At 44.8% G+C, this 13,734-nt stretch overlaps 1 protein-coding gene across 1 annotated transcript in view; it reads right to left on the bottom strand.

Annotated features, from left to right (window-relative positions):
• OLFML2B (olfactomedin like 2B) overlaps positions 1–13,734 on the bottom strand; it is a 659,606-nt gene that overhangs the window by 262,591 nt on the left and 383,281 nt on the right. Inside the window, exon 2 of the mRNA XM_075321982.1 lies at positions 9,749–10,012. Coding sequence (XP_075178097.1) covers positions 9,749–10,012 — 264 coding nt within the window. The remainder of the gene's footprint in view (positions 1–9,748; positions 10,013–13,734) is intronic.

Here is a 13,734-nt window from a genome sequence, read left to right as displayed (position 1 = left end):
ACCTGGGGCCAGCGAACAGTGTGCGATAACAGTCCAAATCTGTTGGCAGCCCAAAGCCTGGGCCACATCACCGGCATGGCTCACATCCTCAACTTGGTTGTACAGAAATTTCTTGCCCACTATCCCAGCCTTGAAGCGGCGCAGCAGCAGGCATAGTCGCTGTGTGTTCATTCAATTCCGCCGTTCGTACCCTGTGGCTAATCGACTGCAATGCTGCAAAGGTCTTTCGACCTACCGGTTAATGCGATGTACCGACATGGTGGATTTCCACTCTGCATATGTTGTACCGACTGTGGCAGCAACAGCAGCAAGCCCTGGTGCACTATACGGTGAGGCATAGCCTGGGAGTACGCAGTGCGGATGTGGTGTAAATCACGATTGCATAGTGGGCATAGATGAACAACCGCTGCACCCTCCTGCACAGTTTCAAAATACTGTAGCTATAAAGATGGTTGATGCTGATGATTCCAACATCAGCATCCCTATGCCACTTATCTACATGCTGGAGCACAGTTTGAATATTCTGCGGGAGGAGATGGGGGTCCCAGAAGAATAGGAGGAAGCAGAGAAGGATGAGGAAGAGATAACATTTCCTGTAAGATCCAGACAGTTTTCGCACAGGTGGATGTCACGGGATGGTGGAGTCTATGAATCGAGTTGTGTTCATGGTAACAGACAAACTAGTAGTGGCGGTGCAGGAGCCGAGTAAGAAATGGAGGAGGAAGAAGTGATGGGTGCAGAAAGCTCAGGTGAGGAAGAAGATCTTGATCCCATCTCTTTTGTCCGTGGTTGGTGGGATGAGATGGCGGAGGGAAGCTTGAGTGTTACCCCACCACCAACACAACATGGACTTGGACGTCATGGAAGCGTCTGACACATGAGTGCCTTCTTGCTGCAACATAATGTCCATATTGTTAGGATTAGAAATAGTTCTGACTACTGGGTTGCCACTTGCCACTCTGTTAGATCCACAGTACAAGAGTAAATGTAGCAAGATGATTTTCCCCCTGGAAAGGGAGGCGCGGATGCTGGAGTATCAAAACAAGCTTGCAGACCATCTTAGCAGTAGTTTTCCACAAGACAGCATTGAGGCACATAGTGTGCATCGCAGTTCTAGAATTTTAACCATGGAGCGTTGCATCATCAATGCAGAAACATTAGCAAGAGCGGCAGTTCAAGTGGCAGAAGCAATTTCTGTGATTTGTGGCACATATTTTTTAGACTATTGCATGCACCAGCAAAACACAGTATAAGTCTGACACATAGTGAATGACTGGAGAGTATGGTGCAGAAGTATCTAGAGCTCAATATCAATGCCATAAGGGGGGAATTTGACCCTTTTACATTTTGGTCTTCAAAAATTGAAGAGAGGTCTGAGCTTGCCAGTCACGCCTTGGAAGGTTTGGCCTGCCCAGCAGCCAGTCTTCATCGCTGCTGATGGTGTATGGATGGATAAGCGGATCCGGATGTCCTCTGAAAGCATAGACTGCCTAATTTTCATAAAGATGAACAAATGATGGATGTCCAATGACTTTGTCTCCCCAATCCCAGACTGTGCAGACTAGGCGATGGTGGAGTGCCAGGGTTCTGGGAGCAAGAGGATTACACCTGTCTATCATCTTGCTGTCTCTGGTGAAGGTACAAATATTGGTTTAGGCCTTGTTGAAGGGCCGGTCCCACGCATCCATGTTGTAGTGTGTGCCAATTGTTTCCACTTTTTCTGTTGCCTGACCTTAATTTTTGGAAATGTGGAAACTCCAAGTAGGGTCTCCAAATTGTGTTTTGTCTGTAGTGCCGGGTTCTAGGAGCAAGAGGCCCATGCATCTCTTTATTTTTAAAATGAAAATACTGAGTCACATCCTGTGTGTTGCATGGACTATACATCCATGATGTGCAAACACACTATGGGAAAATGGAGGAGTACAATTGATGCCATTGTCCTAGTATCTGCCTGAAATGGTTTTAAATCTCAAGATTCAAAGATCGGTCTTTAAGTTGTGTCTTGTCTGTACTGGCAGGGTATGGAAGCACCAGCCCTACATCTGCCTTTTATGCACTTCTGTATTTCTTATGTCAATAATCCTGGAAGCTAGTGGCTAAACCAAAACAGCAATGATGCACTATAAAACATATTTTTGCTGATTTGGAAGCTTTCTGACCCTGCTAAAGGTGTTTTCTCTGCCTTAGGTTTGGCCTCCCATTGAATCCAATGAGGTTCGAAATGGTTTGGCGGACGCAGTGTTTGTTTGGTAAGGCTCGGTGAACCAAACTTTGAAAGGTTTGCTTATCTCTAGTGAACTCATTTAAGCTTTTATGCATTTTTCTGACAGGAGATGCAGATTTGGTGCAAAAATATCTGCAACCAAATACTCAATGTGCGCCATCTCCTAATCTGGTACCTCAGCTGTGACCTCAGGTGAAGTGACCTCAATTGAACTCAGTTAACTCAGCTGAGGGGAGTTTACTGCATCTCCTGGCAAAAAACCCTCTTTATTGGTGTATTTTTCTGCTAAGAAGTGCAGTGAACTCAGTGAACCCACCTTAGATTAACTCATTGAACTCAGTTGCAGAGAGACAGATTTGTTGCATTTATGTCTGCAATGTAGGATATTAACCCCTTCACCCCCGGCCACTAAAACACCCTAATGACCGGGCCATTTTTTGCAATTCTGACCAGTGTCACTTTGACAGGTTATAACTCTGGAACGCTTCAACGGATCCTGGCGATTCTGAGATTGTTTTTTCGTGACATATTGTGCTTCATGTCAGTGGTAAATTTAGGCCGATATTTTTTGCGTTTATTTGTGAAAATTTAGGAAATTTGGCGAAAATTTTGAAAATTTCGCAATTTTCAAACTTTGAAAATTTATGCCCATAAATCTGTGAGATATGTCACACAAAATAGTTACTAAATAACATTTCCCACTTGTGTACTTTACATCAGCGCAATTTTCGAAACAAATTTTTTTTCCGTTAGGAAGTTAGAAGGGGTCAAAGGTCATCAGCAAATTCTCATTTTTCCAACAAAATTTACAAAATAATTTTTTTAGGGACCACATTACATTTGAGGTGACTTTGAGAGGCCTAGGTGACAGAAAATACCCAAAAGTGACCCCATTCTAAAAACTACACCCCTCACACTGCTCAAAACCACATCCAATAAGTTTATTAACCCTTTAGGTGCTTCACAGGAACCAAAGCAATGTGGAAGGAAAAAATGAAAATTTTACTTTTTAACACAAAAATGTTACTTTAGCCATAAAATTTTCATTTTTACAAGGGAGAAAAGAGAAAGTACACAATACAATTTATTGTGCATGTTCTCCTGAGTACGCTGATACCCCATATGTGGTAAAAATCAATTGTTTGGGCGCACGGCAGAGCTCGGAAGGGAAGGAGCGCCATTTGAATTTTTGAACGCAAAATTAGCTGCACTCATTAGCAGACGCCATGTCGGGTTTGAAGACCCCCTGAGGTGCCTAACCAATGGAGCTCCCCCACAAGTGACCCCATTTTGGAAACTAGAGCCCTCAAATATTTTTTCTAGATGTTTGATGAGCACTTTGAACACCTGGGGGCTTCACAGAAGTTTATAACGTTGAGCCGTGAAAAGAAAAAAAAATTTTTTTACCACAAAACGGTTGCTTCAACTAGGTAGCTTTTTTTTTCACAAGGGTAACAGGAAAAAATGCACCATAAAATGTATTGTGCATTTTCTCCTGAGTACGCAGATACCTCATATGTGGTGGAAATCAAATGTTTGGACACACAGCAGTGCTCGGAAGGCAAGGAGCGCCATTTGAATTTTTGAGTGCAAAATTAGCTGCACCTGTTAGCGGACGCCATGTCGGGTTTGAAGACCCCCTGAGGTGCCTAAACAATGGAGCTCCCCCACAAGTGACCCCATTTTGGAAACTAGAGCCCTCAAATAATTGTTCTAGATGTTTGATGAGCACTTTGAACACCTGGGGGCTTCACAGAAGTTTATAGCGTTGAGCCGTGAAAAGAAAAAAATTTTTTTTACAACAAAACGGTTGCTTCAACTAGGTAGCTTTTTTTTTCACAAGGGTAACAGGAAAAAATGCACCATAAAATGTATTGTGCATTTTCTCCTGAATACGCAGATACCTCATATGTGGTGGAAATCAAATGTTTGGACACACGGCAGTGCTCGGAAGGCAAGGAGCGCCATTTGAATTTTTGAATGCAAAATTAGCTGCACTCATTAGCGGACGCCATGTGGGGTATGAAGACCCCCTGAGGTGCCTAAACAATGGAGCTCCCCCACAAGTCACCCCATTTTGGAAACTAGAGCCCTCAAATAATTTTTCTAGATGTTTGGTGAGCACTTTGAACACTTGGGGGCTTCACAGAAGTTTATAGCGTTGAGCCGTGAAAAGAAAAAAAAATTTTTTTACCACAAAACGGTTGCTTCAACTAGGTAGCTTTTTTTTTCACAAGGCTATCAGGAAAAAATGCACCATAAAATGTATTGTGCATTTTCTCCTGAGTACGCAGATACCTCATATGTGGTGGAAAGTAATTGTTTGGGCGCATGGCGGGGCTCAGAAGAGAAGGAGCGCCATTTGACAGCAAAATTGGTTGGAATCATTAGCGGACGCCATGTCACGTTTGGAGACCCCCTATGGTGCCTAAACAGTGGAGCTCCCCCACAAGTGACACCATTTTGGAAACTAGAGCCCTCAAATAATTTTTCTAGATGTTTGATGTGCACTTTGAACACCTGGGGGCTTCACAGAAGTTTATAGCGTTGAGCCGTGAAAAGAAAAATTTTTTTTTTTACCACAAAACAGTTGCTTCAACTAGGTAGCTTTTTTTTTCACAAGGGTAACAGGAAAAAATGCACCATAAAATGTATTGTGCAATTTCTCCTGAGTACGCAGATACCTCATATGTGGTGGAAAGTAATTGTTTGGGCGCATGGCGGGGCTCAGAAGAGAAGGAGCGCCATTTGACAGCAAAATTGGTTTGAATCATTAGCGGACGCCATGTCACGTTTGGAGACCCCCTATGGTGCCTAAACAGTGGAGCTCCCCCACAAGTGACACCATTTTGGAAACTAGAGCCCTCAAATAATTTTTCTAGATGTTTGATGTGCACTTTGAACACCTGGGGGCTTCACAGAAGTTTATAGCGTTGAGCCGTGAAAAGAAAATTTTTTTTTTTACCACAAAACGGTTGCTTCAACTAGGTAGCTTTTTTTTTCACAAGGGTAACAGGAAAAAATGCACCATAAAATGTATTGTGCATTTTCTCCTGAGTACGCAGATACCTCATATGTGGTGGAAATAAATTGTTTGAGCGCATGGCGGGGCTCAGAAGAGAAGGAGCGCCATTTGACTTTTCAAACGCACAGACGCAGTGCACTGATCGGCCGCTGCAGGACGCACGGTCGGATGCGATAAAAAAAAGCGTCGGGGATACGTAAAAAAAAAAAAAGTCACGCCAAAAATTGACCATGGATGCAGATCCGTTATGTGCATCCCTGATCAGCGCTTGGTGGGACGCACGGACGGATGCGATACAAAAAGCGTCGCAAATATGGAAAAAAGTCACGCCAAAAATTGACCATGGATGCCGATCCGTTATGTGCATCCCTGATCAGCGCTTGGCGGGACGCACGGATGGATGTGATACAAAAAGTGTCGGGGATACGGAAAAAAGTCACGCCAAAAATTGAGCAGGGATGCCGATCCGTTATCTGCATCCCTGATCAGCGCTTGGCGGGACGCACAGACGGATGCGATACAAAAAGCGTCGGGGATACGGAAAAAAAGTCACGCCAAAAATTGAGCAGGGATGCCGATCCGTTATCTGCATCCCTGTTCAGCGCTTGGCGGGACGCACGGACGGATGCGATACAAAAAGCGTCGGGGATACGGAAAAAAAAAAAAAAGTCACGCCAAAAATTGAGCAGGGATGCCGATCCGTTATCTGCATCCCTGATCAGCGCTTGGCGGGACGCACGGACAGATGAGGTGTAAAAATGGACAGGGGATACGGAAAAAAAAAAAGTTATACTCACAGTACCCAGAGGACTAGCAGGAGGATCACTGACCAGAAGAGCTGCAGAGGAACAGATGGCAGAGAGATGGACAGCTTTACAGGAGCAGCAGGCAGATCAGCAGAATGCCCAGGAAGGACCCAGCGATGGACGCAGATGTGATCAGGCCGGTGAAGACAGGTAAGAGGACGTCGGGGGAGAGCAGAGGGGGAGAGGGGGGGGGAGTGAGAGCAGAGAGGGGGGGGGGAAGCAGAGGGGGAGGGGGTAGAGCAGAGGGGGAGACCGGAGAGGGAGCTGCAGAACAGAGATAATGGGGGAGGCAGTCAGATCGCGGGGGGAGCAGATCGGGATGTCGGGGGGGGGGGGGGGGGGTTGGGGGGAGCAGATCGCGGGGGGGGCACGGCAGGGGCTACCATGGCAGCGCGCAGGGGCACCACGGGAGCGCGCAGGGGCACCACGGGAGCGCGCACGGGCTGGCTGCAAAGTGAGCACAGTACTCACGTGCAGCAGCGGTGACAGCTAGGGCGGCGGCGGCGGCAGCAGCGGCGGTGGCGTGGTACCACAAGTACCAGCCACTGCACGCTGCAGACATGTTGGGGGAGGGCTCGCAGGCCAGCACAGGCCTGGGGAGGGCGGCCACCGGCAAATCACACCGCCCCACTGCACACTGATTGGAGCGATTGCGCGTCATAGCACGATCGCTCCAATCAGTGCTGCAGGGGCTGGGGGAGACATGTTTGAGGTCCACCTATGATATGCTGCAGCAGCTGCGGCATCTCATAGCTGGATCTCACAGGATCGCACTAATTCGGGCATTATTTTTGCCGAAATTAGTGCGATCGATGTGGTTGGCGGTTCAGATTTGAACAGCCAATCACATCGATCGTCGATAGGGGGTGGCGATGCCGCCCCCCCTAGGGTCAAGCAAAGGTCCCCTGCTGTAAGAAACAGCAGGGGACATCATTTGAAAGCCGTTGCTATGGCCACGGCAATCAAATGAAGTTTAGGCAGTAAAATTACGTCCCTGGTCGTTAAGTCACGTTAAAATAGGACGTAATTTTACTGCCCGCGGTCGTGAAGGGGTTAAAAACTGACCTGGATAGTACAATATTACAAAAAGATCTGGATAAGATGTCAGAATGGGCAGATACTTGGCAAATGAGATTTAATGTTGATAAATGTAAAGTAATGCACCTAGGACGGAGTAATCCTATAGCTGCGTATACATTAAATGGAAGTAAACTCGGGACTACAGAACAGGAGAAGGACTTGGGTATTCTCATTACAAATAAGCTAAGCAGCAGCACTCAATGTCAAGCAGCAGCTGCTAAAGCAAACAAGATTTTAGGGTGTATAAAAAGAGAGATTAGATCCCGTGATCCCAACGTATTGTTACCCCTCTATAAATCACTTGTAAGGCCACATCTGGAATACGGGATCCAGTTTTGGGCTCCACATTTTAAAAAGGACATTCAGAAGTTAGAGTCAGTTCAAAGGCGGGCAACTAGACTATTACAAGGAATGGAAGGCCTCCCATATGATGACAGGTTGAAAAAGTTAGATATGTTTAGCTTAGAAAAAAGACGTCTCAGAGGAGATCTCATTTATATGTATAAATACATGTGTGGTCAATATAAAAGGACTGGCACATGACTTATTTCTTCCAAAGACAGTACCAAGGACCAGGGGGCACTCACTGCGAGTGGAAGAAAAGCGATTCCGACACCTAAATAGGAAAGGGTTCTTTACAGTTAGAGCGGTCAGACTGTGGAATACACTACCACAAGAGGTAGTAATGGCAGATACTATAACAGCTTTTAAAAAAGGGCTGGATGATTTCCTCAGTACACAAAACATTGTTGGTTATAAATGACTTAGTGACTAAATGTAGAACTGGTGGAGGAAGGTTGAACTAGATGGACCTAGGTCTTTTTTCAACCTAAGTAACTATGTAACTATGTAATCAAATATTCAATGTGAGCACATCACCTAATCTGGTAATGTGACATTGACTTCAATGAGTTCACCTGAGGTAGGGTCACTGAGTTCATTAAATCTCCTGGCAGAAAAGGCACCAAAATGGACGCAGAACCACATTGAGGTTTTGGTGTGTTTTTTGCCAGGAGATGTATTGAACTCAGTGAATTCATCTCAGCTGAACTTATTGAGATCACCTGGGGTGAGGTCACTGAGTTCATTGAGTTCACCTGAGGTCACATCTGGGGTCCTGTGGAACCCCATGCTTGACCTCAGGTGAACTCATTGAAGTCAATGCCGAATTTTCCGATTAGGAGATGTGCACACGTTGAGTATTTGGTTACAAACATTTCTGTATCAAATGTGTATCTCCTGGCAGCAGATAAATTTTCATAGAAAAAATAAGAAAAAGGTCATAAAATATAATAAATAATTTTAATATTTATATTACTATATTAAAATCAAGAAGAATTGGGCAAAAATAGTCACACACAAAATGTAATACTGGGGTACAATGTGTTCATGTATCAAAAAATATATACCGGAATTTTTCGGATTATAAAAGATCCACTTTTCCTCTCAAGAATTTGGGGGGAAAATGAGGGGTGAGTCTTAAAATCCGAATACAGCTTACCGGGGAGTGGTTTTAGAGGGGTTACAGAAGGCAGGGCAATGCTGTGCACTGTGCTGTGGGCGCTGCTCTGTGTGGTGGGCACCATGCTGTGTGCGACGAGGCTCTGTTTAGCGGTTGGTGAGAGACGAGCCATTCTGTAGATGTCGTCGGTAAGGGTTTCACAGGGTCAGGTGTTATAGGGACATATTGGGAGTTATTACATCCGGTTGTTTGTAATTTGCCTGAAGATTTTATGTCAACAATTAATTGTGTGTTGTTATGAAAATTTGTCACTGAATTATTGTGGATTTTAAGAAATACTAATAAAATACCTTTTTATGGAAATAAATGTTTATACTAGTAAGGTCTTTTCCCATACTTCATTTGATATAAATGGTGACAGTCAAGATAACGCATACAGCTGGGGGCTGCAGCCTGTAGTTGTCTGCTTTATCTGCGCTTGGTATCAATATACGGTGGATCCTATGCCAGTTTTTCCAATTATTTATTTCTTTTTAGACACCACTTTAGAGGCCCAGACAGCTTGTGAAGGGGCAACAAATCAAAGACGCTGGCATATAGGGTGGGCAGGGGAAACAAGACTGCAACCAATCACATACACTGTTACAGAGGGTGGGTGGGGGAAGCAGTGCATATTCATGAACTTTAATGATCGGACTAGGAAGCAGTGTGATAGCCGCGCAGGAAACTTAGTAAGTATAATTCTCATGCTTTAATCCCCGTACTATTCTGACAACATTATTCCCAGAAACTAAATATGAGCCAGAAATGCATCCAAGTTTATTCCCCATTCTGTTTCAATCCATTGCAGCATTATTACAGCCCTCCCAGACCTACTTTAAAAGACCTCCAGAAAATTATTCGAGTTTCGAATTGACTTTCATTAGGTTCGTTATTCGGTACGAACACACGAATAATAGAAATTAGTCAGCACAAAGAATCCAAACCCAAATATTTGACTATTCGCCCATTTCTAATATGTACAAATATGTATGTATGTATGTATGTATGTATGTATGTATGTATGTATGTATGTATGTATGTATGTATGTATGTATAAACACATTTCTCATTATATATACATGCATGAGTAAAAATAAAAGGAAAAATACCTTAAAGCCATTTTTTTCAGTTTCTTTAAGCTTTTTAAGACGAAAATCTCCCTCGCATGGATTTAGAGCAGATGGTGGGGCCACACATGCACACTTACAGCCTGGACCTGAAGTTATTGTCTCCACAGTATAGAAGTCCTCTGACTGGGACTGACCATTCTTAGATCTTTCGCATGAGTCTTTGTTTAAGGGTTTTACAACACATTTGCATTTGCAGTTGGATCCTTCTGATATGGCTTTAACCTTGTCATAATCACCAAGCAACTGTAAAACAGAAAAAAAATAGTTTAGAAGTTCATAGAAAATCTATTTTTTACATCTATTGTAGCGTAGCTAAAATGAAAGCTAGTCTCCATCTTTATATCCTCTAAATAGTCAAGCTGTTATGTTCTTCCATGTTATCACATGGAAGAAACAGAGCATGGAGCTTTGCAATTATTTAGGGGCAGGTTTATCAATGCTATATATTTCTTAAGTAGTGCAAACTTACGGGGGCTTTACACGCTACGATATCGTTAATGTTTTATCGTCGGGGTCACGTCGTTAGTGACGCACATCCGGCATCATTAACGGTATCGCAGCGTGTAACAGTTACCAGCGACCTTAAACGTCCTCCAAAGTGGTGAAAATCGTTCACCATGGAGAGGTCGTCCTAAAACCAAAAATTGTTAATGGTTTTTTACAGATGATGTTCCTCGTTCCTGCGGCAGCACACATCGCTGTGTGTGACACCGCAGGAGCGAGGAACCTCACCTTACCTGCATCCCGCCCGCAATGAGGAAGGAAGGAGGTGAGCGGGATGGCCCCTCCGCTTTGATTTGCCAGCTGCTTAGTGACGTCGCGGTGACGTCGCCGTGACACCGAATGCACCTCCCCCTTGAGGGAGGGATTGTTTGTCAGTCACAGCGACGACGACGACCAGGTAAGTGCGTGTGACGCTGCTGTAGTGATGTTCGCTGCGGCAGCAATCGCACGATATCGCATGCACGACGGGGGCGCGTGCTTTTGCGTACGATTTTGCGTGCCAACCGTTCATAGCCTAGTACTTTTCTCTGCTGTCCGTAGCATCCGTTATAATAAAGCATCATCTGTGATCTTCCTACTTTTTTCCGGAGTTTGTACTGCTCATTAAAGAGGCTGCCATGTGCAGTAAAAACAGGATTGTACCGGAAAAAGAAAGACATCGCCCTGAGGAAAGAAGATCAGCCAATCACCGGCGAGTGGTATTTTAATTTTCTACCTTCAGCATCAGAGCCACCTGTGGCTGGTGAGTATAATCTGTGTGTGTCTGTCTTCTGGCTCCTGTTTCTGGCTGATACACAGCACCATACTGTATATCCTGTACAGGTCCATACTGTATATTGCATATGTGTATAGTGAGGTTCTGTGTGTACAGTATAGTGTACAGAGTACTATGCATGCTGCCAGCAGCCTGCATCCTCTATATCATATAAACAGCCGGCAGCCTTCTGTATCCTCTGTATTATATATATGCAGCCAGCAGCCTCCTGCATCCTGTATATTATATATACTGCCAGCAGCATCCTGCATCCATTATATTATATACACAACCACCAGCCTACTGTATTCTATATATTATATACACAGCCAGTAGTCTCCTGTACCCTCTATATTATACTTCTGCAGCCAACAGCCTCCTGTATCCTGTATATAGTATGGTAGCTGTACTACCCGGCTTCGCCTGGGTTAATGACTGCTGTTAACAAAAATCCTATTAGCATAAATCCTGTTGTAAACATTTCTTTTGTTGCACCAAATGATGTCATTTGGAAGCAGGAGTTGTACTTCCTAATGTTGTCCAAGAAATGCTTTGATATTGTACTGGTACCTGTCATCAGAGACTTTAGGGGATCTGGTGGTGACAGGAGAGGTGGAAGTTTTATCTTGCCATTTGCACAGCATAAACCTGGTGGTTCATCTTTCCATTTCAGGGCACTGCAGTACATGCAGACCATATCCATTTTTTCCTATCTGAACTTTAGGATGATCCTGATAGTTTATGTCTGACTGGTAACAAAAGGCAGCATGTTTCAAATCTACAACCATTTCCTGTGCCCTGGTGGAAGAAATACCAATTCTCTTAGTGGCAAGTCAGCCTTCTCTCTGCTCAGATGACTCATTGGCCCTTCAGGAAGCAGCTCTTCTCTTATCTGCAAGCCTCGCTTCCCTCTCCTCAGAAAGTTCATTGGCCCTGGAGGATGCAGCTCTTGTTTTCATATCTGCAAGCCTCGCTTCCCTCTCCTCAGAAAGTTCATTGGCCCTTGAGGAAGCAGCTTTTGTTCTCTTGTTTGCAAGCCTCACTTCCCTCTCCTCAGAAAGTTCAATGGCTCTTGAGGAAGCAGCTGCTGTTCTCATGTGTGTCAGCCTTGTTTCTGGGTCTTCACATTATTCATTGGCCCATAATGCAGCTTTTCTTTTCGCATCAGCTGACATTCGTGCCAAGGAATTCCTTTTCTTATGCGGCATTATTGTGGTAAAAATAGTCTGTAACTGACAGTTTCTATATCCTATCACATAGGGGTTATATGACTGACATCAGCCTTTCCACCAACACATCCTAACTGACATCCTATTACCTCACACAAGCTTTGTTATACTGAGAATGTCCTTTGTTGCCTATACCAACCAATCAGAGCTAAGATTAATTAACTGTAGCAAAATAGAAGCTGAGCTGTGATTTGTTGCTATTGGCAGCCTGATAAATCCTCAGGCAACAGAAAGCCCCCCCCCCCCCGACAGTATATATTAGCTCACACATACACATAATAGACAGGTCATGTGACTGACAGCTGCCGTATTTCGTATATGGTACATTTGTTGTTCTTGTGGAAAAAACTATCTTGCCACAGACCAGATTTCCCGAAAGAGAATAGGCAGCCTCACACATGTACAGACTGTGAGCAAAGATGAAAAGGCATAAATAGTAAGAGCAAGATGGAGCAAAGAGAGGCCACACTATACTAAATACAAAGACAGGATAGGGAACTCTTGCGGTCGGCATGAAAAACCCTATCAAACTTCCTACACGGAATGTGCTAAAAGGAAGAGTAATCTAATACTCGCATGTTCACAATCCGTACAAGACTCTGGTGAAACTGTAGGAAAAAACCCCCTAACAATTACCCTGCCGACTAACCCTCGCTAAGATAACTAGCTTAGGCTATGTGCACACAGTGCGTTTTTCTCGGCGTTTTTGCGCGTTTTTCGGGTGCGTTTTTGGCCTCAAAACTGCATGACTTTGCTTCCCCAGCAAAGTCTATGAGTTTTCATTTTTGCTGTCCCCACACAGCGTTTTTTTTCAGCTGCGTTTTTGTGGTGACCACAAAAGCGCAGCATGTCAATTATTCCCGCGTTTTTCACTGCGCTTTTCATCCATTGAGTTCAATGGGATGTTGAAAGACGCAATGAGAAACGCAAATAGCTGCGTTTTGGTGCATTTTGGTGCGTTTCTAAGACCAAAAACGCAGCTATAAACGCAGGAGGTGGGTAGTAAAGTGACGTGTACAGGAAGAGGATTCCTTCTGTCAGTATATACAGAAGCGTGAATCCTCCCGGTACCGTCACCGTCGCTTCCATCTCCCGTCCTGTGCATGTATGCTGCCGTGCAGCGCCATGTCTGGGCGGGGAGGTGGAAGCGGCTGCGAAAACAAAAGTTAACAGTAGAAAAAAAAAAAAAAAAGTTATACTCACCTGTCTGCAGCCTCCCGGTGCCATGCCCGCTCCCATCTCCTCTCACGGTATCGCCACCCCCGCTCCGGCTGTGTGCAGACGGCCGGGAAAGCTCCGATGGATGCAGGACCTGGCGATGGATCACCTGATGCAGTCACCTGACGCATCAGGTGATCGTAAGTATCGCGGTGACGCGGGCGCCCGGCCGGTATCAGCGGATGCGTCAGGAGACTTCATCCCTGATTACCGGCAGCTGCTGCAGCGATCGGACGGGATCAGACTCCCGCCCCATCGCT

This window comes from Anomaloglossus baeobatrachus, chromosome 8 (assembly GCF_048569485.1).
Source record: "Anomaloglossus baeobatrachus isolate aAnoBae1 chromosome 8, aAnoBae1.hap1, whole genome shotgun sequence".
Classification (NCBI taxonomy): Eukaryota; Metazoa; Chordata; class Amphibia; order Anura; family Aromobatidae; genus Anomaloglossus; species Anomaloglossus baeobatrachus.
The sequence above is the reverse complement of the archived record's forward strand: the minus strand, read 5'-3'. Positions and strand labels throughout refer to the sequence as shown.